General features: G+C 49.5%; 2 protein-coding genes across 7 annotated transcripts in view; one reads left to right on the forward strand and one right to left on the reverse strand.

Moving 5' to 3' along the window:
- Positions 1 to 20,231, forward strand: part of BBS8 (tetratricopeptide repeat protein 8) — a 40,500-nt gene extending 20,269 nt beyond the window's left edge. For 4 of the 6 annotated variants that reach the window (XM_075699735.1, XM_075699734.1, XM_075699737.1 and 1 more), the window contains 6 exons: positions 4,753 to 4,863; positions 5,365 to 5,504; positions 12,965 to 13,136; positions 19,034 to 19,156; positions 19,231 to 19,314; positions 19,693 to 20,231. In XM_075699735.1, coding sequence (XP_075555850.1) covers positions 4,753 to 4,863; positions 5,365 to 5,504; positions 12,965 to 13,136; positions 19,034 to 19,156; positions 19,231 to 19,314; positions 19,693 to 19,797 — 735 coding nt within the window. In that variant the 3' untranslated portion in view covers positions 19,798 to 20,231. Of the gene's footprint in view, positions 1 to 4,752; positions 4,864 to 5,364; positions 5,505 to 12,964; positions 13,226 to 19,033; positions 19,157 to 19,230; positions 19,315 to 19,692 lie in introns of those variants that run through there. The other 2 variants (XR_012829689.1, XM_075699736.1) reach the window with 2 other exon arrangements.
- Positions 19,808 to 22,917, reverse strand: part of Sos (Son of sevenless guanine nucleotide exchange factor) — a 54,869-nt gene continuing 51,759 nt past the window's right edge. The window contains exon 23 of the mRNA XM_075699730.1: positions 19,808 to 20,970. Coding sequence (XP_075555845.1) covers positions 20,441 to 20,970 — 530 coding nt within the window. The 3' untranslated portion in view covers positions 19,808 to 20,440. The remainder of the gene's footprint in view (positions 20,971 to 22,917) is intronic.

Below are 22,917 nucleotides of genomic sequence, written 5' to 3' on the forward strand. Positions count from 1 at the left end.
AAGTTTCCTTTGGCCTCTTGTGCCGACTTCCCGGGCGCTGCTTCATGGTCTTGGCGCACGCGCCGCTGGGTTTCTTGAAACACCACCAGATGGCGCTCGCCTCCGCGCACCAGCGTTTCACGGTTTGTGCGTATTGCACGTGTTGTGCTTGCCTTCCTATGCGACAAAAATGCAAGGTGCTGGGCTTGGAGGTCGCGTTCCGGGCTGTCACGGTGTGAACATTACAATCGCGTCCATAGCCTGAAGAGAGCGCGCTTTGAGCTGACGTCTCAACAGCGTGCCGCGGCCACGTATGCAGGAGGAGCACCTAAAAGCGCGCCAGCAAAACGGCTCCATGGCGTGCACTCACCGTCGAGGACGCCCAGGCCCGAAAGAAGCGTCGCGCGGAACAGGAGCGTCTTCGCTACGCACCGAAACGTGGTGCAGACCGCTAATGTGTACATACAATGTGTACATACAATGTGTACGTACAATTTTATAAGAATTGATTGAATTAAGTACTTACAGCCCCATAATTCAATTAAAGAATAACACTTCTGCCACGATGCGATGTGCCATGTGAGGCAATGATAATGCTCAACCCTCTCGCGGAGATTATGAGCAATGACGCACAACAACGCCGGGCGCGAACACGTCTCCCTCTGCGTTCTGTGGGCCACGCAGACAAACAGCAGCGGTGCACGCGAGGTAACGTTTTACATCAACTCGCCACTCCCGTTTTGTACTAAACGCTGAAGAAATTACACATCCGGCACCAACACCACTACTAGCTATAGTCATTCAAAGCAGACAGCATACAAAGTTTCGCTTATATCGATTCCCACAGTGCGTGGGATCCGCCAGTCTTTTTTTTTTACTTTGCCTAGTTGCATAATTATTCAAGATTAATTAAGCTACTTCTCAAGTGTTAAATTTAGGGCAATACTTGAAATTGGTAAAGCTGTAGAATATCCAATGAAACGCCTCATTCTGCAGCCTCTACTGGGGATGAGAAGAGCGCTCCGCCGTCGCACACTTTAGAATATCCAATGAAACATCTCATTCTGCAGCGTCTACCGGGGATGAGAAGAGCGCTCCGCCGTCGCACACTTATTAGCAGAAACACAAAGCAGCATCTAGGGAACGAAGTAGACCGTGGACGGCGGATTTCTCCCCACGTTGCGGGGAGGAGTCTCCCCAGTTCCGAGAATGGGGAAGGAGGTGCACGCGTCGCAGCAAGAAAGGAGATTCTTGTTGTTGGGTAGGAAAAATTGGGGTAAAGTACAACGCAGTAACTGTCTCTCAGCAGAGGACACCTCAACCGCGCGGCGCGCGCTCTAGAGACAGAGAAAGGGAGAGAGACAGGTTTGACGGGAAAGGTCATTCTCTGCTTCCCTGCAGGGAGCACGGTTCAGCGCCCGGGCGAGGTGCGACAGGCAGCAGCGAGAGCGGCGGAAGCTCCCCTCTCCGCGCGACCTTTCAGCTAGCGCGCGCGTAATCGTCACATGATAGCCACGCGAGGAGGCCGCTTCTGAGATACCGGCATGCGCGCACATCCCCGCAGACATGGCAACACAAACAAACGACTGATAATTGACGCAAACGCACCGGCGCTCATCTCTTCGAAGGAGGTATTCCGGTTGCGAGCGAGGTGACGTCACGCCGCCTGCAGCGCAGCTGCAGCTGCTGCGGGTACAGGTCGGGGATTCCCACGAAACGCTTCAGATCGTGCAGAACATGCCTCTCGAAATGCGACACGCGGCATGAAGGGAATAGAGAGAGAAAGAAAGAAGCACACGCATACGCACATATCCAACGCAGTGTTGAAATCTAAACGACGCGAAGCTCGTTTGAGTTAGCGAGGTACACAGCTACAGCAGCGGCTGCAAATGGCACGAGCCCAGCCTCGTCGTCTGCAGTTGTTAGCCGTCTGCGTCAGGAAGACGAAAGCGAAGCGTGGCGCTTGTCGAGGGAAGAATGTCGAGAGGTCTATGGGGGCGACAGATATGTAAATACCATGTGACTAAGCGTCGCGGCACGCGTGCGCGATAGATTTAAATGACGTTATTCGCCTTCCATTCAAACCTCCAGACTTCAAGAAAAAGTACCCTTGCATACCGGCAGCAGTGATCACGCCAAGGTCACGCGCACGGACAGCATAAACCTTAAGACGAAGACGGCTGGCAGCGCAAGCTGGTCACTTGGAAGTGAATTTTCATTTGAACAGCGCTGATCCTTCCTGTGCTTGCGCGCCTCTCTGTCTTCGTATTTTCGCCGTTGAATATGCCGCGCCAACTTCGTAGGGGAAGGGCTTCACCGACCTTGCGAACGAAGTACCGGCCACCTCACCAGAACCCCCTCTCCTTCAGAATACCAGGAAAGGCCGAACGCCGCACAAGAAGCTCTGCTTTTTTTTTTTTTTAGCGCCACAAATGCAGAGGCCGTCGCCTATGCAGGATGGCCGAGAGCCTAGCCACCTTCCGCGTCCGAGGCGTCTTGGTGCTGTTGATAGATGGCGGCTACACCCTTTGTAACGGGCGGCGGCTGGCGCGACCTAGCCTTTTGCTCCCACTCCTATCTTTTTTTTCTTTATATCCCCATCTCCTCAAACTACTTTTCACTCCCTTCCTCCCCCCAAATAAGTATCTAAGATAGCATAGAAAACATTAGCTTCCCGATTTATGGTATTATCTCTTCCTTGACTTCCTCCACCAATCCTCTAGCCTCCCCTTCGTTACTTCCACTCTTTTCTCGTCTATTTGCCCTCGTTCCCAGGGAAAACCTAATGCCCTTTCCATATCTGTCACTGTTACCTCAGCCAGAGTTGGGCGATGCTGTTGACTCCTTCCTTTCATTCCCTCTCCCTCTTGTGCAGCGCGGTTGAGGTTTCCTCTACTGAGAGGCCAGTTACAGCGCTGCACTTTACCCCAATTTTTCCTCCACAGGAATCTCCTGCGACCGATGGATTCATTTGCAGACCTATCGCTTAACACGTGACGTGCGAAACGCTCTTCCGTGCAGGGCGAATGGTTTCCCTGTCCACCACAGGGCGTGCCGTTATGCTTCGCCGCATGCTTACCGTACCAGCGCCGATACCTCTAGCCCCCTTGACCTTCCGTCCGAGCCATTCCTTCGAGTTCATGCTGGCCTTCTCGGTGCTTTCCGTGGCTCTGCTTCTGGCAAGTGAACAGTCGTTGCGGTGGGATCAACCTACCAAACACACGATACCACCAGCTTTCCGTTTCAGCCGTGCTTTAGGAACGACGCCTCCGTGGCGAGGAAGTGTTCGAGGAAAGGGAATGCAGGGACGTGAATAAGGATAAGGAAAGAAGCGGGGAACATGGTGATTCGCTTGCGCTTGTATTGCATGTTCCGGTTGAGGGACATCTGCCGCTTCGTGAACGGTCTTTTCTTTAACTCCTGGCGTATAACAGAAGTTTCTGACGGGGCCTGGTTGGGGCGTTTTGCAGCACCCGAAAGACTTTCATGACCGCCGAGTGTCAGTGAGCTTTAGTGCGCGACCCCATAAGCCCGCCAGACTTGTGCGTGTACTTAAGCCGTTCGTCAAATATGCAATAGCGTTTTTTTAAAGGGAAACATTCCTGGCACTAATCGTCCACTTTGCGGATAGCTGTGGTCTTGGTAACTGTTTGAGGGAAGGAACTAGCTCCCGGCGGAAGGAGCATTCTTTAATGTAAGGGATATATGGTAATGATGGACACATTCTTTGTATTATTTTTCCCCGGAGCCCAGCGTGATTGATTCCTTTTGTGTGTGAGGTCAAGAAACTGCCGAAGGTACTCCCTACGTGCGAGCGATGACTCAACAAAAGCCTAGTTTCAGAGGAACAGAGTTCTAGCTGGGCGATATGCTCGGGACGGTGGGACGGAGCTTCTACAAGTTCAAGATAGTGTTGAGATTCGAAGTTTAGAACATCACCTACGTAGCAAGGTAGAATGATGTTTCCACAAGCATTCTGTGATTTCTCCGTGCAGTTACGTCGATGAAGCTGTTGGACTTGGTCAGCGCGATTTGATGGGCTAGTTCGCCCGACGTACGAAGGAAGCAGCGCAGGAAGGCTCGCGCTAACCACGGAGCTACCGCAACGGAAGCCATTCAGGTGAATTCAGATCCAGGAAACTGTTTCAGAGGGGTAAATTCTTTGGTCGTCAGAGATCAACTGCATTTTGTTGATGCGATCGATTCCGTCAAGGTCCTTGCTTTTCCCGCGGGGAGGATATAGCAATAGATTGGTCCGACCTCGCGTCTCCTTCGGGGCACAAGTGTTCGAGGTCTGCAGAGAGATTTTCACGTCGGTCCATGTCGGGTGATGTGACTTAGTGCAACAAAAACGCGTGCAGCAGTCTTCACTGAGAGATGGTCTGGAACACCTAACTGGGCCTGTGCCATCAGCAGTGCTGCAAGATCGTGCATCTTCTAGCATCCTCCTAATACGTCCTCATCATCAGCCATCCCTTCTAATTAATTTCCCTTTTCCCCACATGACAAGTAGCACGCTAGAGCACACCGACTCAGGTCGGCATCTCTGCCTTTCCGCGAGTACAATTTCTCTCTCTCTCTCTTGCTACAGGCTCTCGAACATTCCGTTGGTCTGCTCCGTTGCTGCCATGGCGACATTCTACCTTTGTCCCTCCTATCTATCTTCCCCGCCCCACTGGCGCTGAGCCGTGCTCCCGCAAGGGTTGCAGAAGATAGTGCGAGCCTTTCCTCCTCCCCGCAAGAACCACTTCTCTCTCTCTCCTCGTGTCGCAGGTGCAGCTGCAGATGGATCAGCCGCTGGCCGCCGTGGAGGCGTACAGGCGCGGCTTGGACAAGTTCCCCAACGAGGCCGCCCTCGTGGCGCCCATGGCGCGCGTCTACGAGGTACGTACACATCGTGGCCGCCACTGCGTTGCATACGCAGGGTGCGCGCGCGCGCGTACGCGTGCCGATGATGGTGGGGGTGGTAGAAACATTTTATTCAAGAAGTTAATGAGAGAGTTGCTTGCTGTGCGCCTGAGTGGCAGCCCCTATTCCGGGACGCCATTGGAGATGGCCGCTGCCCGGGCGCGCGCCACCAAGGAACGCTGAGCTTCCAAGGTATACAGCAGCCGAGCAGGTACTCCTCCCAAGCCTCTCTAGTAGGGATGGGGAAAGGAGATGAAAAGGAACGTGGAGCTGCGGGGCACGAAGCCACAACGTGAAAGGTATCGGCGAGCACCTGACAAGTCGGGCACGTGCCTGAGATTTCCGGCATGAAGTGGCGGGCGACCGCCGGACTAAGGAAAGTATTGGTCTGAAGGCGGCGTAGAAGTCGTTCGTCCGCTTTCGCCAAACCGCGTGCAGGGTTAGGGTATGTCGCTGCAGCGCGCGCCGTGCTCGCAGGGCCTGCACGACCTGCAGCGCTCGGCCAAGCTGTACCGGGAGCTGCTGTCGCAGGACGCTGTGCACGTGGAGGCCATCGCCTGCGTTGCCACGCACCACTTCTACGCCGACCAGCCGGAGATGGCGCTCAGGTTCTACAGGTACGCGGGTTCGCCGCCGGGGGCGCTGATGTGACTCGGACTCGGTCGTTATCACTTAACTCAACTTTTTTTATGTTAACAGCTGCACGAGTACTTGTCAAGATATCACTTGGATCCCAACTACTACGGTTGCTACTTTACAACTGGTCAAAGTTCCAGTTGGAATCCAAATGGAACCACTCGCTTCCAGTAGAACTGGTGATGGTTCCAGTTGGGATCCCAATTGAAACCAGTTGCTGCCCAGTTGGCTTGTAACTGGAACCAGTTGCATCCCAGTTGATCTCTGACCAGTTGGTTTTCTACTGGAACCAGTTGGTCCCAGCTAATGCCAGTTGAAATCAGTTGGATTCCAGTTGAATATTTTCACATGGGTGCCGACGCGCATATAGCGACGGGTAGGAAGACGGATGGTACAGATAAATGAACGACGAGTTCTCACAGGAGGCCTGTAAAAAGAAAAGTCAACACGGCCTTAACTATGTACATCTTTTCACACTGTGGCGAACCAACAGCGCTATCGCACCTTCTCGCCACCACACAGCAGATTCGAAACGGAGACGCCCGTATGGCCGGCTTAATTCGTTGCCCTCAGTATGAGCAGAGTCCTTTAATATACCCTGGCATGAGCGAGAGGATTGCGGGTGATCGTATGGGATGCCGCAGAAAACAGTGCGACACACCAGTGGAACGAGCCTGGATGACAAACTTCGAGCACTCTTAAACACCATTGGTCCCTCGGTCCGAACCAGGGAGCGAGAACCTTTCTCCGCGGTCCGGACCACTCAGCGAAGGTGAGACTTAAAAAAAAAAATAAAAATAAAACATGACCAAAGATCGTCGTGGGACGCGGTGCTGATGGTCCGTGGTGCAAACGGCAAATCGCAGCATTCCTGGACATGGATATGCCTCGGTTGTGCGCTTGTCACGTGACAGGCTTGCTCCGAAGCCTGGATTCCAGCCAACGTCTCAGCGGAGAAAGTGCGCGAGGAGTCTTTAATTTTGTCCGGAGAAAGTTGTCGGCCACGCGGAGAAACGGAATTCGATCTTCGTTCATACTCAACGGCGGACAACGAGAGGTCGCTGAAAATTCGAATTCGCACACCCCTAGGGTTCAGTCCGGGTTAACTGTGTTCACATGCGCTTTGGTAAGCGCAGCGAGTGCGTTAAAAGCCACTTGTGCACTCCGAATCAATGACGTCATGCTACCTTGCCCAACTGCCATAGAATCTAGTCGGAATGCCCCCAAGTAAGCCGCGCTAATTTTGACGTCAGCACTTTCGTCACGCCGAGCTTGGCAATGGAAATTTCGGGCCTAGTAGCGTGACGTCATAAAGCACAGGGCACAGGCAACCGGTCACTATGCAGGCGGACTGACCCAAAGCCAGTCTCAGCCCAACGCCCGCATGCACCGCGGGCCGGCAAGCCTAAATCGTTTCGCAAAATAACTGTTTCGCTTCGCCCACGGGGTTCGCTGCCTCCATGCAGTGTGCGTCATCTGCACTGTCTTTTTCGGCAAGTTAATTTGAATTCGCATCTAATATATGCAGTGCGAAAGATGAAACCGCGCCCGTCTTCGCCGTCCCGTCCTTCGCGCTGCATACGTAAAATACTTTTCTTTTCATCACTTTGCTCCACTTGACGAATGCATGCATTAACGCTTTAGCGAGCAGCTCCACTAATGCACTGGGTATGTGTCGCTCTTCAATTAACCTCTCGCCAACTTGGGTCACGGTGTGTGGGGCACTAAGTATGCGGCAAGCGAGGGAACCTTCCCTATTCTCAGCGTTCGCAGGCGCCGCGGTGCCGCTGCGCTAGGCTTCTGGTCTCGGAGGCGACGCGCGGGCTTCGCGGCAGTGGCACTAGATGGCGCAGCGTGTCCAGAAAGAAGCGCGAGAACGTTTGCACGCACCGGCGCACCGTACATGTCGGAGGCCACGCGCAGGCTTCGCGGCAGCGGCGCTAGATGGCGCCGAGTGTTCTTAGGGAAATTTCGACCGGAAAAAAGCTGAAGAGAAAATTTCGAACCACACAGCCACAGGATCAGACGAGGTTCCCGCTAGGCTGGTTAATGAACTAGAACCACAAAGAAAGGAAGCTCTGTAGAAAGCACTAACAAAAGAACTAGGAAGCGTACCAGCAAGTATGCAACATGACAACAGACGTCAAACGCAAAGTCAGAGAGGCTCAGACAACTTCCTGGGTGGCGGAAATTGAAAAGAAACCTGCTATAAAAAAATTATGGGGTATTGCATGCCAAAACTACGATTTCTGATTATGAGGCGCGCCGTAGTGAGGGACTCTGGAAATTTTGACCGCCTGGGGGTTCTTTAACGTGCACCTATATCTATGTACACGGGTGTTCTCGCATTTCGCCCCCATCGAAATGCGGCTGCCGTGGCCGGGGCTCGATTCCGCGACAACGTGCTTAGCAGCCTAACACCATAGCCACTAAGCAACCGCGGCGGGTGAAAACCTGCTATGAGCTACTACCTAAGAAATAAAAACGATATCGGGAATGAAACAATTTATGATAACTCAAGGGGAAGCTGTCAACTTTTTAAAGCGAGATCAGGATGCCGTCGCGTATATAGCTACAATGCGAGGTGTCCAAGGAACAAGAAGCAAGTACTTCGTGCTGTAAAGCTAGGGAACTAGGGGACATATATATTTTCATAATGAGAAGATATCTACCCAGCTGTCAGTTTAGGCTCCGCTGGCTTCCTTGAAGCTCTTGGGCTAAGAAATAGCAGAATAAGAGTAAACATGCCCGCATAGAGCTTAGTAAAAGGCGACTGGAGGCTTGGTGGCAGAAAAGTAAGGAAACCACAAACGACGGAGGCGTACAAAAACAAAGTTCCCGTTATTGGGAACTTTGGAAAAGTTTGATGCTGGGAATGTTCTGTCTCTTAACATATAGGTGGGACATTAGACAAATAAGAGAAATAAAATTGCCGTGGTTGAACGCGGTTAAAATAAGTTTTTGTCGAGCGATAGCTCGGTTTTGCTCGCTTTGGGAAAGGACGAGACCATTGATTTGCAGAGATTTAACTTTTTGTTGCAGCAACCACTGCATCTATAATTGCACGACAACACACAGACGCTGCTCGGCGCCGTCGGCGCTCTCTGCGCGAACGCGCAGTGAAGGATGGATGGATGTTATGAGCGTCCCCTTTGGAACGGGGCGGTGTGTTGCTCCACCAAGCTGTTGCTATTATACTGCCTAATGTCCTACCTAGGTTAAAAAAAAAAGAACAGAAAAACGCACGATGAATTCCCATAACCAAATTTTCTGACCCCCTATGGCGAACTTTTTTTTTGTACGTCTCCGTTTTTTGTCGTTTTATTCCCTACTTTTCTTCCACCACTCTTCCAATCGCCTCCGAGTTACTGTGAACTGTACCATGCGAAGTTTTATCCGCGGACACTGTACGAGTTGATTCGGCTTCATTTAGGTCGGTGGAGATATATAGCGTATAGTTCACACTCTGGAAGCCCAGTCGCTCGATGCATTGGCCTAACGAAGAGGCTATAACAAATGAACGGTACAGTGAACTTGGATGCAGCCAGCGCCTCTAGCGGTGGCGGCACGAAAGACTGACTTTGAACCGCTGTTCGTTGGGCGGGCCAAGCCCCAGTTTGACCTTGGCTGAGCTTGAAGGTCAGATTTACGGAGCCCGGCGTTTTCTAGGTTTCGTACCTGGAACAGTAGAGCTATCGCTCTAAAAGCTTCCTAGCGCAACCCACCGCTCCGTTTTAAAGGGGACGCTCATAGCGTCCATCCACCCATCCACATCCGGTGCGCAAAAGAGGAGTCCCACTGCAGTACACGTCTCATACATATACCTCGTTTTGATGGTGGCAATACGTTGTGTCGCTATATTGATTCAGTGCTGATGCATTAGCGTCGACAGTCATCGTGGGATGGGTTCTGCCGCAATCCCCCCTCCCCTTTTAAAGCGAAAGCTTTACTACGCCAGCCAGCGAGCCATTTCGGCTCGTCGCGCCGTATGCCGTATGCCGTGGTCGACGAACGACCTTGCGCCGCCGTTGCCTAGCAACGCCGCAGCCGCGCTCCCTCAGATGACGCCGCCGTCGCCGCTCGCTCCACCACAGATGTGTTCGCTGGGGTAGAGGGAGAGGAGGTGTCGCCTCGCGGGGGGTATATTACATGCGCTTTGCCTCAGTGTATTTAGTCGTTATGGAGAGCGCGGAAGAGACGCAACAACGACAGAACGAAGCGAGGAAGAGACAACGCGCTCAAGAGACGCCAGAAGAACGCACCGTACGACTCGAGAAGCGTCGTAACGAAGATGCAGCTATAGTCGGATACAACTTTAGAAAAAAGGGGGCGTTTACTCCTCCGACGCGGATGCGCACGAGCATCCACCAATGGGCGCGCACTCTGGACTGACGTCATGATCCAGACGGCCGGTGACCCCGCCGACGGAGAAGACGGCCGCCCGCGCTTCGAACTGGGCCAAATCGCGTCAGCTCTGTGCTTCAGCGATAAACGCATTGTTTTATATAAGTACTTTTTCAATAGCAACTGATTTATTTTAAGCTTGGAAAACGAGTAGTAGATACGCCGTGTACATGCGAACAAGCGCAAAAGCCATGCAGAGCTGCTCTTTCTACTTTTGTGACTTGCAATGAAGCTAAAGAGCAGACGACGGGCAGCCTTGTAGAAGGCACGGTGTTATTTTTCTGTCGCTATCCGGCATGTGCTGTAGCACATGAGAGCTCTGCTAAACCAGTCATCAAAATACAAAAGTCTTTATTTATACCGAGAAGTGCGCGTTTCAGGAGCACGATTTTTTTAGCGGGACTATTTTAGTCGCGGAGGCACTCGGCTGTCGCGCTTCGGTCATCTGGGCGGGGCCTCTCCTTTTTTCTAAAGTTGCATCCGACTATAGAAGAAGTCGTGCCACGTCCCGGAGTGACTCTTCAACTGCGGAAGAGACCGCTTTGAGTTCTCGAGAGCGTCGGAATGAGACGCTGCGTAGACGTTACCCAGTCGTTACCTGAACAGTGTACACTGTTTTGTGTCCATACAAGAGCTAATTAGCTCTATTGTATGCGGTGTCAGCGTGTGGTTAAGCGTTTGGTTAAACCAAACGCTTAACACAAGCTAACACCACAAGCGTAGCCAAGCAGCTCTTGCTTTCGCAATTCAACTAGCGTCAACCAGAGGTAAACCACAGGCAATCCCCCCCCCCCCCCCTTCCCGTTGTGTTTCGTCTAATTTGCGCTGGTCTTCCAGAATGTGAACTATACGCCATATATCTCCACCAACCTAAATGAAGCCGAATCAGCTCGTACAGTGTCCAGAGAAATGAAAACTTCGCATCGGACGAAAAATGCATCTCGGTTCACAGGTTCGAACCCTGCAAGCCGTCATTCCATGGCAGTCGCTCGATCTTTATACACATGCATTGAGATAACGAAGCGGCTGTAACAAATGGCAGGGGCAAAGGCCAATGAGCCAGCAACTCGAATCGCGCTAGTTGTCCATTGTTTCGCCATTCACGGGCAGCCGCGAGCGTTGTGCCGCGCAGCTGCACACGCTGAGACAGATGTGACGTCAATGAACCGCACGTCTCTCTCTCTCTCTCTCTCTCTCCTCTCGTCTCTCTCTCTCTCTCTCTCTCTCCTCTCTCTCTCTCTCTCTCTCTCTCTCTCTCTCTCTCTCTCTCTTTTTTTTTTTTTTTTTGAGTTTACGAAAGCTTCTCGATTTGTAATATACACTATGCGCAGCATGTGCGCACATGTGAAAAGATCAGGAACCTCGGTCCGGGTCAAGACGAGTTTGGGCTGTGGTTCACTGCGGCGAGCCGTAATGGCGACGACTTTTTCTAGTTTCGGCATAGTTGTTTGGGACATCAGTTCGCATTTTTCGCTCGAGATTTCGGACTGAGCGTTCTCTACTATTGAACGCCGTTACGTATTTTTTTTTTAATAGTTTGCGGCCATATTCAGAGCCCGGCAAAAAGAACCAAACGTCAAGGAAACAACTTCATTTGGTGTTTCTAAGCACGCTCTGCAAATTTTGAAAATACGACTCAAGCTTTAGAACGAACATTTAACTAAATTCTTGCATAATTAAACTAATTAGCCCACTAATTTCACTTCAAGAACAGCCATAGCAGCTCAACACAACTATATGGTCGGTATACTTTTGATCTTTTCAGTCTAAAGTGTACCATTCTACATATAAAGTTTGGTTCTAGTTACGTCAAACATTCGGTAATTGGTATGTTTTTTTAAAGGTCATCGACCGTATTATTCGGGATTTAAGGAAAGCTGTTGCTGGAACAGTTCAATTAATGTGTTCGGATATGTCAACGAGCTCTAGCCTTTTTCTTTTTCAACCTATACTTCAACTTTACGGTGGCTAACCTATCAGAGGATCACACGTTAAACAGAAATTCTGGAGTTAAATTTACGTGTCATAACCACGCGCACGATTACGATGCATTCCGTAAGGGGGGACACCGGATTAATTTTGACCACCTAGAATTGTTACCGCGCATTCAACTCACGGTGCGCGAGGGTATTTTTTTTTTTTCGTTGTTCATTCCTGCGCTATCGGGATGCTGCCGCCGAGGCCGGGACGGAGCAGGTTGACATACATACGCGGCCTGGGGGGATCGAACCCGCGACCTCGTGGTGCAGCAAACGCCACAGCCACTGAACTATACCGCGGCGAGTGCTGCATTATGCGATTAGCATTCCTGAGGGAACTTCACCTATAGTTTGCGGTATGTTTGTCCGTATTGTAGCCTCTTTCGCATATTGCGGTGTGTGCTTGTGTATTCAGCGCCTCCAGCAGCCAGTCGCGCGGCAAGTTTGTGTGTATTTGCGGGCTTCTCTTGGGCTCGGAAAAACACTCATGTAGCACGTATTGAGCAACAGAAAGCGGTATCGGGAGTTTTTACATGTTGCTCCGCAACTTTTTTTACTGACACTTTTAAACTAATTATAATATTTGAGAAGTTGATTAATTAAGGCTAATTATGTAATTAGGCGGAATGCAAAAAAAAAAAACTAATTTGAGTATCTCCAAGCGACGGCAAACAAGCATTACCTTGGTTCTGCACAGCTACGTGGCACCTGCATATCCTTAAATCTTGGTGCATTAGAGTTGGTATACCCTATCCTGTATAAACGTAGTCTACGACGCAGTACACGTCTATAGCCTGCGGCGGTGCTGCAGCGACTGCATCGTGCCAAGGCGCACGGTGCAGCCTTTTGCATTCTAGAACTGGTACAGCGCAACATACAAAGGAAGAAACAAGCTGAGCCGGCCAGGTAAAGGCCGGCCGGCTTGTTTCTTCCTTTGTATGTTGCGCTGTACCAGTTCTGGAATGCAATACCAACTCGCCCAACCCTCAACCCTAGTGAGCGGTGTTTTGCTTTGCGCAGTTACGAGCCGTTCTGGCGCCCCCGCTTGAAACACGCAGACGCCTGCTGCAGCTGGGCATGCCGACGGCCGAGCTGTACAACAACCTGGCGCTGTGCTGCTTCTACGCGCAGCAATACGACATGGCGCTCACTTGCTTCGACCGGGCGCTGGCCCTGGCCGAGGACCAGCTGCTCGCCGACGTCTGGTACAACCTGGGGCTCGTCGCACTGGTCAGTACGTCGCAGGCACACATGAGGCTTCCCTCCCGAGATCATCCGTATACCATGCACAAGCGCCGGCAGCCAAGATTAGCAAAGCTGTAAGAAAAAAAAAAGAAGAGATAGATAGATAGATAGATAGATAGATAGATAGATAGATAGATAGATAGAGACAGATAGATAGATAGATAGATAGATAGATAGATAGATAGATAGAGAGAGAGAGAGAGAGAGAGAGAGAGAGAGAGAGAGAGAGAGAGAGAGAGAGAGAGATCACGGTGCGCGGTAGGTTTTAAAGTCTCTCTTGCACCGCGTCTTTTAAACCCGCCGTGGTTGCTTAGTGGCTACGGCTGTTAAGCACGAAGTATAGCAGGACCGAATCCCGGCCACGGCGGCAGCATTTCGACGGGGGCGAAATGCGAAAACACCCGTGTACTTACATTTAGGTGCATGTTATTAAAGAACGCCAGGTGGTCCAAATCGACAAAGTTTCACACCGTAAACTGCTCTACAAGCTTCGCAATGTCGGTCTTAGTGAGGATGTTCTCGATTGGATAGGAGCGTATTTAACTGATCGCCAACAAGCAGTCAGAGTGGCAGATACTATTTCAGGAAATCGTGAGGTGTATTCGGGCGTGCCGCAGAGTTCCGTACTAGGGCCACTACTTTTTCTGCTATACATTGATGATATCTCAGCGGTTGTCCAATCACCTGTAAAAATTAAGCTTTTCGCAGATGATTGCCTAATTTATTGTCCGGTAACATGCAGGGAAGATCAATTTAAACTCAACCAGTGCCTTCAAAACTTAAGCTCATGGTGTCAAAAATGGGGTATGGAAATTAATTTAAAAAAAACCACTTACACACACATAACAAAAAGAAAGGAAGTGATCTTGTTCACATATAATATTGCTGATAATATACTGGTAAAAGTATGTAGCTTCAAATATTTAGGTATAACCATAACAGATAAATTGAACTGGCGTCCTCATGTTGAAAATATTTGTCAATCAACGTACAGGAAGTTGTGCTACTTGCAAAGGAAATTACGCCAGGCGACGAAAGAAGTCAAGTTGATTGCATATAAGACATATATCCGTCCGAGCCTAGAATACGCTGGTGCTGTGTGGAGCCCCCATCAAAAGGTTTTAAAACATAAACTAGAACGAATTCAAAGAATGTCAGTTCGCTTTATCTGCTCTAAATATCGACGACGTGACTCGGTAACTGAAATGTTAAAAATATGTAACTTGGAACCACTGGAATCAAGAAGGCAGAAGCAGCGATTGAAATTGCTTTTTCAAATACTACACGCAGATGTGAAAATAAACAAGGATGATTATCTGACGCTCTTTCACAAAAGGTTACCACGAACAACACGCAGTACATTCGTGCAACCAATAGTAGCTCGAACAGACTTATTCCGCTTTTCTTTCTTTCCTGACGCTATTAAAATGTGGAATGAATTACCGAATGATGTGGTACAAAAAAATGCTATGAGTGATTTTGAGGTTGGCCTTGATAAGTATTTCGCTCACATTGTATAGCTTATATTTGTTCCTTGCATGTAGCTGTGTGTTTTTTTTTCTACAAATGTTCTATGTATTACAAATGTTCTACTTCAAATGTTTGTGTTTGTTCTATGTACAATTCAATTACCGACCCTCCCTGTAACGACCCTCAAGTGAGGGTTAACAGTATGACTAAATAAATAAATAAATAAATCTCCGGAGACTCCCACTATACGGCGTGCCTCATTATCAGATGGTGGTTTTGGCACGTAAACCCCCAGTCAGTCAGTCAAGAACTTTATTGAAGTCCTGAGGAGTTTCAAGCCGTTGGAGATCCCACGCGGGGATTCCTCCGGCAGAAACCGTAGGCGACTCCCAAGTCGGGACGGGAACGTGGTGACGCTCCGCCAGTTCTTGGGCCCTCTGGACGGCCTTGACCCCATAATTTAATTTTTAACCATGTGTTTTAAAGCTTTTATTATTTACTTTTCAGTAGCTTGGCTAACGTCAGCTGCAACGTTAACTTCAATTCTATAATTCAAGGATAACCTCGATTGTGTAAAACACACACACACACACACACACACACACACACACACACACACACACACACACACACACACACACACACACACACACACACACACACACACACACACACACACACACACACACACACACACACACACACACACACACACACACACACACACACACACACACAAACACACACACACACACACACACACACTTGGGGAAGAAAGCTGTCGAACACCGATTCTTATGTATACAAGATTTTTTTACTCTTTTTTAAGGGCAGCTAAATTAACTGTAAACCAATTTGCATCCCTACGAGTGCTTTCTGTATAACTCGCACCATTACACCCTACGGATGTGGAGTTATATATAGACCAATCTGCACCCTTAAGCCATCTCAAACATGTAAATAGATTTACAGCGTTTAAAAGGTAGTAACTATAGATGATTGGAAGCATGAGCAACGACGCATTTTATATAGGAGCACCCGAGCGTTACCTCGGATGCTCCTATATAAAAACATGTAAAGGGAGAATTCATTTTGCTCGGCAACCACTGCACCAAATTTGACGAGGTTTATTGCATTTAAAAGAAAAACTTAAAATCTGGTGACTGTTCGTCCGAATTATCGAGTTACATTGTCAATTTTTTAATTAAAGATTGGCAAAAATAAAAAAAATTCAGAAAACGAAACCATCAAGTTTACAACTCTGTAACGCAACAACGAAAAATGATAATACAATTCTAATAGTACATCTAAAGCGGACAAAATTGATATGTAACATATGAATATAAAAAAAATAGTAATATAGAAATACAGCTTTTGCAGAACCCTTGTAACCAACGTAACAAATTCACGTAAGATGTAAAATGACATGTCGAATTTGTCCGCTTTGAATGATCTAATGGATGCCGTTTACAGAACCACGATATCTATTCTTGGTGCAGAGCTATGAATTTGTAAACTTCGTGCTTCTATCTTTTCAAACGGTCGAATATTTGAAAATTTTTAAAACAAAATTCAAGCTGTAAATCGATAAATCGAAATTTCGCTTCCGACAGTCACTAGAATTCCACTTTCTCTTTCAAATGCAACAAGTTTCATGAAAATCGGCCCAGGGGTTATCTCAGCAAAACGTTTTTGCGTTTTACATGTATTTGAATAGGCCGCGTCGGAGTTGGGCCCGAGCTAAAGCTTCCTCTTAATTCTTTCGAGAAGCAGCGTCCGAGCCGCGGTGCTGGGCTGCTATCGCTGCAATCGAGAACTATACGCAAATTGAAAACTACTCGAATATCGTAGGCGCGCCGTTCCATTATGTCACGTGGTCTTCCCTTGGGTTTTTATCTCCGCAACGCACCGAACTCGGTCTATCGATAATGCGGCCCCATACGCGCATGCACGTATCAGCGCCACAATGGCTCAGTGGATGGCGTTGCACTATAGCTGCTGAGCATGCGTTCTATTTTCTTTTTTCGAATAAAGTTATTTCCCTCTCATCCTCCTCGACATCGCGGCTTCGATCCAGACCGCATTCCGATACGGAGCCCGGAATGCAGACACGCTCGTGTTCTTATAATTGGTGCACGTCAAAGAACCCCGGCTGGTCGAAATTAGTATGGAGACCCCCCCCCCCCCCCCCCCCCGGACCACTGCGTGCGCCTGATAATCGGACTGTAGTTTTGGAACGTAAAACATCAGCGCTGTGTATGTCGTCTTCGCAGTCCTTGTCTTTCGCGCTGTACGTTATTTTTGATCATGAATTACCAACTAGCTCAAGCAACCACCCTAGTTCACTTAAGTATTTATTATTAGTTCTACTTTTAAGACGTTTGATGGCGATCTGTCTGGCTAGGAAAATACGTGCCCAATAAAGCGAAGTGAAGAAGCACCGACCGGTAGTACGTAGTACATGACGCGAGCACATACATGGTCGGAAAATGTCCCGTCGTTTCTGTTAATTTCAGTGTGCGATTCAAGGTCTGATTGTGAATAAAGTCTCCGTATGGAAGCGAGCTGCGGGAACATAATTGAACTCGCTACTATTAATCACGGTCAGTGCATAACTTTGCGTGTTTCGTACAACGTCGAAGTATGCGCATGATGTTTGCATGCGAATTCTTATTATATTGGTTATGTTATACTTCTGGTATCCAGTACTGTTTAGCGTGGGGCCTGCAATGGCATTTTAAAAGCACCTGACGACCATCAGTAAGCTTTAATTCCACCCAAAACAATGTGCTCTACATAGCCGAAGGGACAATCAAAACCGAGGCTTGCATTCGCCGAGTCGCATCACGAGAAAAGAAAGTTAAACATATGGTGCTCACCTGAAAGTGAAACGAATAAGCTGCAAAGAAAATGGCTCCTCTGCAGTGACTGAAGAGCGTCGACGATACACGTGGACAAGACGCGACTAGAAAAACAAACAAACCAACCAACCAACCAACCAACCAGAAGGCGCAGTTGTCCTTGTTTAGCCTCATACAGGACTTGTCATGCTCGCTGTCAGCGCACTTAACAGGTGTTTGTCGAGCCCCGCAGCCCATAAACATCGTCCGCGTGGCAAAAAAAAAGGACACCGTGGATGCATACAGGTGGCTATGGTGGAGGCTATGCACTTTGTGACGACCTTGTTCCGCAGTGCTATTTATAGTTTCATGGCGCGAAGCGAACGAGGTTCCGAGCAGGAGGCGGACTATGTATATTAGGGACCAGTACGTATATATACGGACCAAACTGCCTTACGCAATGCGACGCCAAGTACGCACCTGTGGGACACGAAGACGATGACATGACGACGCCTCTTATCGTCCCATCTCTGCTCCGTGTTCCTCCCTACGTATTCCACCTACCCCGGCACATCGTGTAAACATGAACTGCAGTCGCTGCATGGCTGAACACTTTTGAAAAAAAAAAAAAAATGGCGATCGACGTCCGTGTTTGGCGCCAACTAACCGCATTTCTTGGCGTAATGGTTCTGCGGAAACCCGCAAGGTGGAGAGAAAATAATTTCTGCGAACGGCTGGATGTCCGATTTCCCTTTGTTTGCTTCCCTCCACCTTGCGGGTCTCCGCGGAACCATTACGTCAAACCCTTGCCCTTGCTTCGAGTCGTCGACAAATTCGACTTCGCCCCGCCATCTGCTAGCCGCCTGGTTATCTCTGATGGTGGAGCGGTTGCCCCGGAAAAGCGGTGGTCCCGGGTTCGTCCCGGACCAGGACGAATTTTTGTTCAACTGCGAGGATTTTCTTTCGAGGAACCCGTGTGGGTTTCCTTTATGCAATTGCTACGAACGGGTGGACGTCTGTTCCCTTTATTATTAACCACACTTCTTGGACAGCGATGGCGGGCGCAGTTACGCCGAGGTGCCGATCCCTTATGCACAGGCGCAGCAGGATTGCGCTTTCGATATCATACTCTGCCCCCTCCTCCCCCTTCCCCAACACTTCCGTGCTGTTTTCCCTCCGCCATTATATGCTAAAAATAATACTAGGGTTTCACGCACCAAAACCACTATTTGATTATGAATTTTGAACACCCAGCGTCCTATAACGTGCGACTTAATCGGAGTGCACGAGGGTCTCTGCATTTTGCCTTTACCGAAATGTAGCTACTGCCGCAAGCTAGCCGATCCTGCAACCTCAGCAGCACTCTTTATTCTATGGCACAATGCCGTAGCTTTCTCTATGGCCGTAGCCACTGGGCTGTCGCAGCGGGTTACCGTATCTGGGTGGGCTACTGTTGGCGATTTAGCCAGACGTGTATGAGCCTCTGCGGCATCAGACACGGTACTGCAGTTGCTGAGGGAGGTGGAATCGGTAGAAATGTTCACATTACAATTAAGCCACGTCCTCTCACAGAGCTCCGGAGACAAGACATTGGCAACCCGCGCCTTTCGCCTGGCACTAGTCTACGACAACTGCCACGCGGAGTCGTACAACAACCTTGGCGTCCTCGAGCTCACTAACGGCAACGTTGACCAGGTGATGTGCATGCGGCGTGGCGCTGTTGGGCGCTCCAAGCTTAAACCCTATATGCCGGTACTCGTCACTTGCAGGCGGCATCATACTTCGTCACGGCCGGCGAAATGGCACCGGAACTGTGCGAGGCTCAATACAACCGCGCGCTCGTGCTTGAACAGGTGAGCAAATGTGATTCACGCAAGAGTGGCAACAAGCCCATGCGGCGTCACAGACTGCCCTATTGGTCGCCGCAGAACCGTACAGCGACTGGTTTGCTGCGCCTTCGCTGGTCAGCACAACAGGGCACTAAGACGGACCTAATACCAAGAGGGGTACATGGGAGGTGTATAGAGTCCAGCGACTCTAAAGTCTATTCTGTGTCCACCTAGTGGGCATGACCATTTCGTCTGCTGCGGAAATGCTGTTTGGTTGCTGGAGCCTGTTTCTTTCTGACGCCGAACCTCAGCCCAGCCGCTCAGAACTTAAGCAATAGATGAAATGGACATCTCCACTGCGTGGACATTGACTGAAGGTACTGTTGACCTCAACTCTTGCAGATGGGAGACCTCCAAGGCTGTGCTCGTGCTGCAAGCAAGTGCAGCCAGCACGCATCCAGTGCAGATCTCCTACAGAAGGTGCAGGCGTTTTTCCAGCGCCACTGAGAGAGACCGGCAAGCCGCCACTGCATTTTTATTGGGCAAATAAATTACCTTGTTCTAGTGTGGCAAGCACAATAAAGAAAATACAGTGTCCCACCCAACACTCGGGTAATAACAACAACAACGAAGGAAAAGAAAAATCACAAATGAATGCCCGCCTGCCGGTCCTGCCGTCCACAGGCACTGGTCTATGTACACGTCTTTTGCTGCAATGGCAAGGCGCTGCTCGTCCCGTTGGTCGAAGACTCTGGGACCATTTCATTACACGTCGCTGTAGTCCAGACAGAGTGGGCCTCTTAAATGAGGACAGCCTCCCCCAAGTAATAGCGTAGTCTCAGCAGAAGTCGGGTCCGTGCCTGCGGGCCTGCCTCTGGGGCCCGACTTTCTAGAGGCTCAGCTGTGGGCCAAGTGAAGGGATCTGGAGGCACAGAATCACAGGGGGCCTTTTTAAATTCTGGCTTTCTGACGTTGCCACAAAGTGATGACCAGTTCGTTTTGCCAATGCCTCTTGGCTCCTCTTGCTCGGCCTGTCACTTCATTCCAGCTCGAATTACCAGGGCCTGACTTGCGTACCACTATCTTTGCTTTCAGGAACAAAAGTACACATCAGCAGAGCTTGACCATCCGTCCCGGGCGATGGCGGGGGCTACCTGCTGTTGTGGTTGACCACCAATTGCGGCTGCCTGTGCGTCTTCGGGGGCAGCTGAGGGGTACTTGAGGGCGGCGGCCTGAGTGGAGGCGGGGACAGGGCAGTTGGCATGTCTCGGCGAGGCAACGGCCCTGGCACCAGCAGTGCTGCCAGGTCCCCATTGTGGGCAGAGTTTCGGCGAGACAAAGTCCGCTGTGGCTGGTGCTGGTCCAGCGGCATAGTACGGGGCGGCGTCCTCGGCAGGGTCCAGCCGCCGTCCCGCCTCGGGGGAAGAGGCGGTGGTGGCGGAGACACGTCCCTCTGTGGCGGGCCATCACGTGGAGGTAACAGTGGTGGGGCCTGGTCAGGAACATCGGAGAAGAAGGCTGTTCCTGTAGGTGATGAAGGGTCGCACGAAGAAGTGGAAGAGTCGCGCTTCTTGCGTGGGGGCAGCGGTGGTGGTGGCAGCAGGGGTGGCAAGTTGGATGGCGGGGGTGGTGGAGGTGGGTGGGATGGTGGCACAGACGGTGTTGTTGCAGGTGACAAGGCTGTAAAAAGAATTGCCAACCTTGGTTGAGTGGCCATATAAGAATAACTTAAACTTGATATCCTCGTTACTGTACACTTTGTATTGAAACATTCAAATTGTTGAAGGTTTGAAAGCATTCACCCAGCCAAAAGCATATTCCTTTATCAATGTAGAAATGTTTCAGTACTATGAATTTCAGAAAAACAAATTTGTCAAAATAATGAGCAATATTTTATCCCTTCTCTGTATTAGAGGCACCTCAATAACAAATTAGTAAATTGGAATGTATGAAGCGTGCAGCGACAAAGTGGTGGAGTCAATGGCAAGCACATGCTGTAAGCGAATCCTCCTCTGCAAACTTTTGCAAAAGATATGCAAATAGTTGCTACAGCTGTGTTATCAAAAGTCCTTGATTCTTGTTACTGCGGGGACTGAAAGACAGAGTGAGTGCCGGCACCGCAATTTACATTCAGCGGGAGCCTCCTTGACGAGGCCTAGCTGCTTACAACTGAATCTGGTTAGGCATTGGTCTTGGTGTTGAGATCTGCCATAAGCTAATTAGAGGTTCACTGTTTTCGCTATTAGATGTGTTCAGTTTTGATAACACAGCTAAAATACATCGTTGTCAACAAAAAATATGTCTCTATACATGCTTCTGCATCTATTGGCTAAAAATACGAACCTTTCAAGCTGTGGCACTGAAGTTCTGGACAGAAAAGTTAATTGCATGGAGAACTGCTACAACTCTCTTTGCTAGAATACACACCAGAATGGCAGGATGCACGTTAGCGAACAAGTGAGCTTGGAGCCTAACGTCCTCTAACATTACATGACCTAGCTACTGGTGCAGCTGTCACGGAGGGTACCTCGACTAGAGAATACCACAGCATCAACAGTTCCGGCAGATGGACAGGCTCGGCAAAAATTAGTCATTATGAGGCTTTGCTCATTGCATGCGGGCGTTGCAGTTGCTTGTCGTCGTCTGCTACAGCTATATACCATACACAGAGTACGTTACTATACATGGCTGATTCAGGTGTCACATACTGGGGCACTTGTTCTGTATGTGGATGAAATGCCAGTTTGCATAAAGACAGAAAAGAGTGCAGCTATGAAAGTATGCTCAACAGAGGCACACTCATGAACTCAATCTATTCATGATGCGGTCCCTGCATTCACTGGTAGTTCATGCTAATGTATGACGCAGGTGAAGACCAACCGGAGTGGTCATCTCCTCCACAACCTCCGTTGCTCTTCCTCCCCTCACTATCAGACAAGATATGCGGCACTTGCACATAAAACTGCTGGGTCTTACCGTCTCATGAAAGCCTTCGAATTTGACAAAGCTTTGTGTGAAAGCTTCCTAGACTGACTGCTCAAATCAGTCCACTCTACAAGCTTTGGACAGCACTAGCTGTTAATCCGCACTCTGCAGCCACATCTCATGCATGTGCAAGTGATTTTCAATCATAGTCACGAGAGAACGAGGTCAAACCTTGTTCAAACTAAGTAAACCTTGCATACATGCGGGTGAGAGCCCACATAGTGTGTAGTAAAATCTTTACATCTGCATGGACTTGTGATGGACCTTAGAGGGACAACGGCACTGCAGCAATCATTGCCTTCACAAAGTTTCTGCCGGTTTTCACGTAAACTGCACACTTTAGTAATTCCTGTGAAAGCTCGAGCATCAATTGAAGGTTCCATATAGAGATCTTTGCGGCCTTCCAAGGAACCACTCTAGGTTGACACTTATGTCTGCCTAATAAGAGCTTATATATGTTTCGTCAATAGACAGTGCATGTGTGTTAATCTCCTTGTACATGGCACATGCAGCCCTGGCACGGAGAACAAGCCTGGAGGAAAGCGATGCAAAAAAGACATTTTTCATGGCACATGTGCATGTGATGTTGCATAATATTTGTTCCAACGATTACAATCCCCGACCATGTCAGCTTGGATGCGA

This window comes from Dermacentor variabilis, chromosome 7, assembly GCF_050947875.1.
Source record: "Dermacentor variabilis isolate Ectoservices chromosome 7, ASM5094787v1, whole genome shotgun sequence".
Lineage (NCBI taxonomy): Eukaryota > Metazoa > Arthropoda > Arachnida > Ixodida > Ixodidae > Dermacentor > Dermacentor variabilis.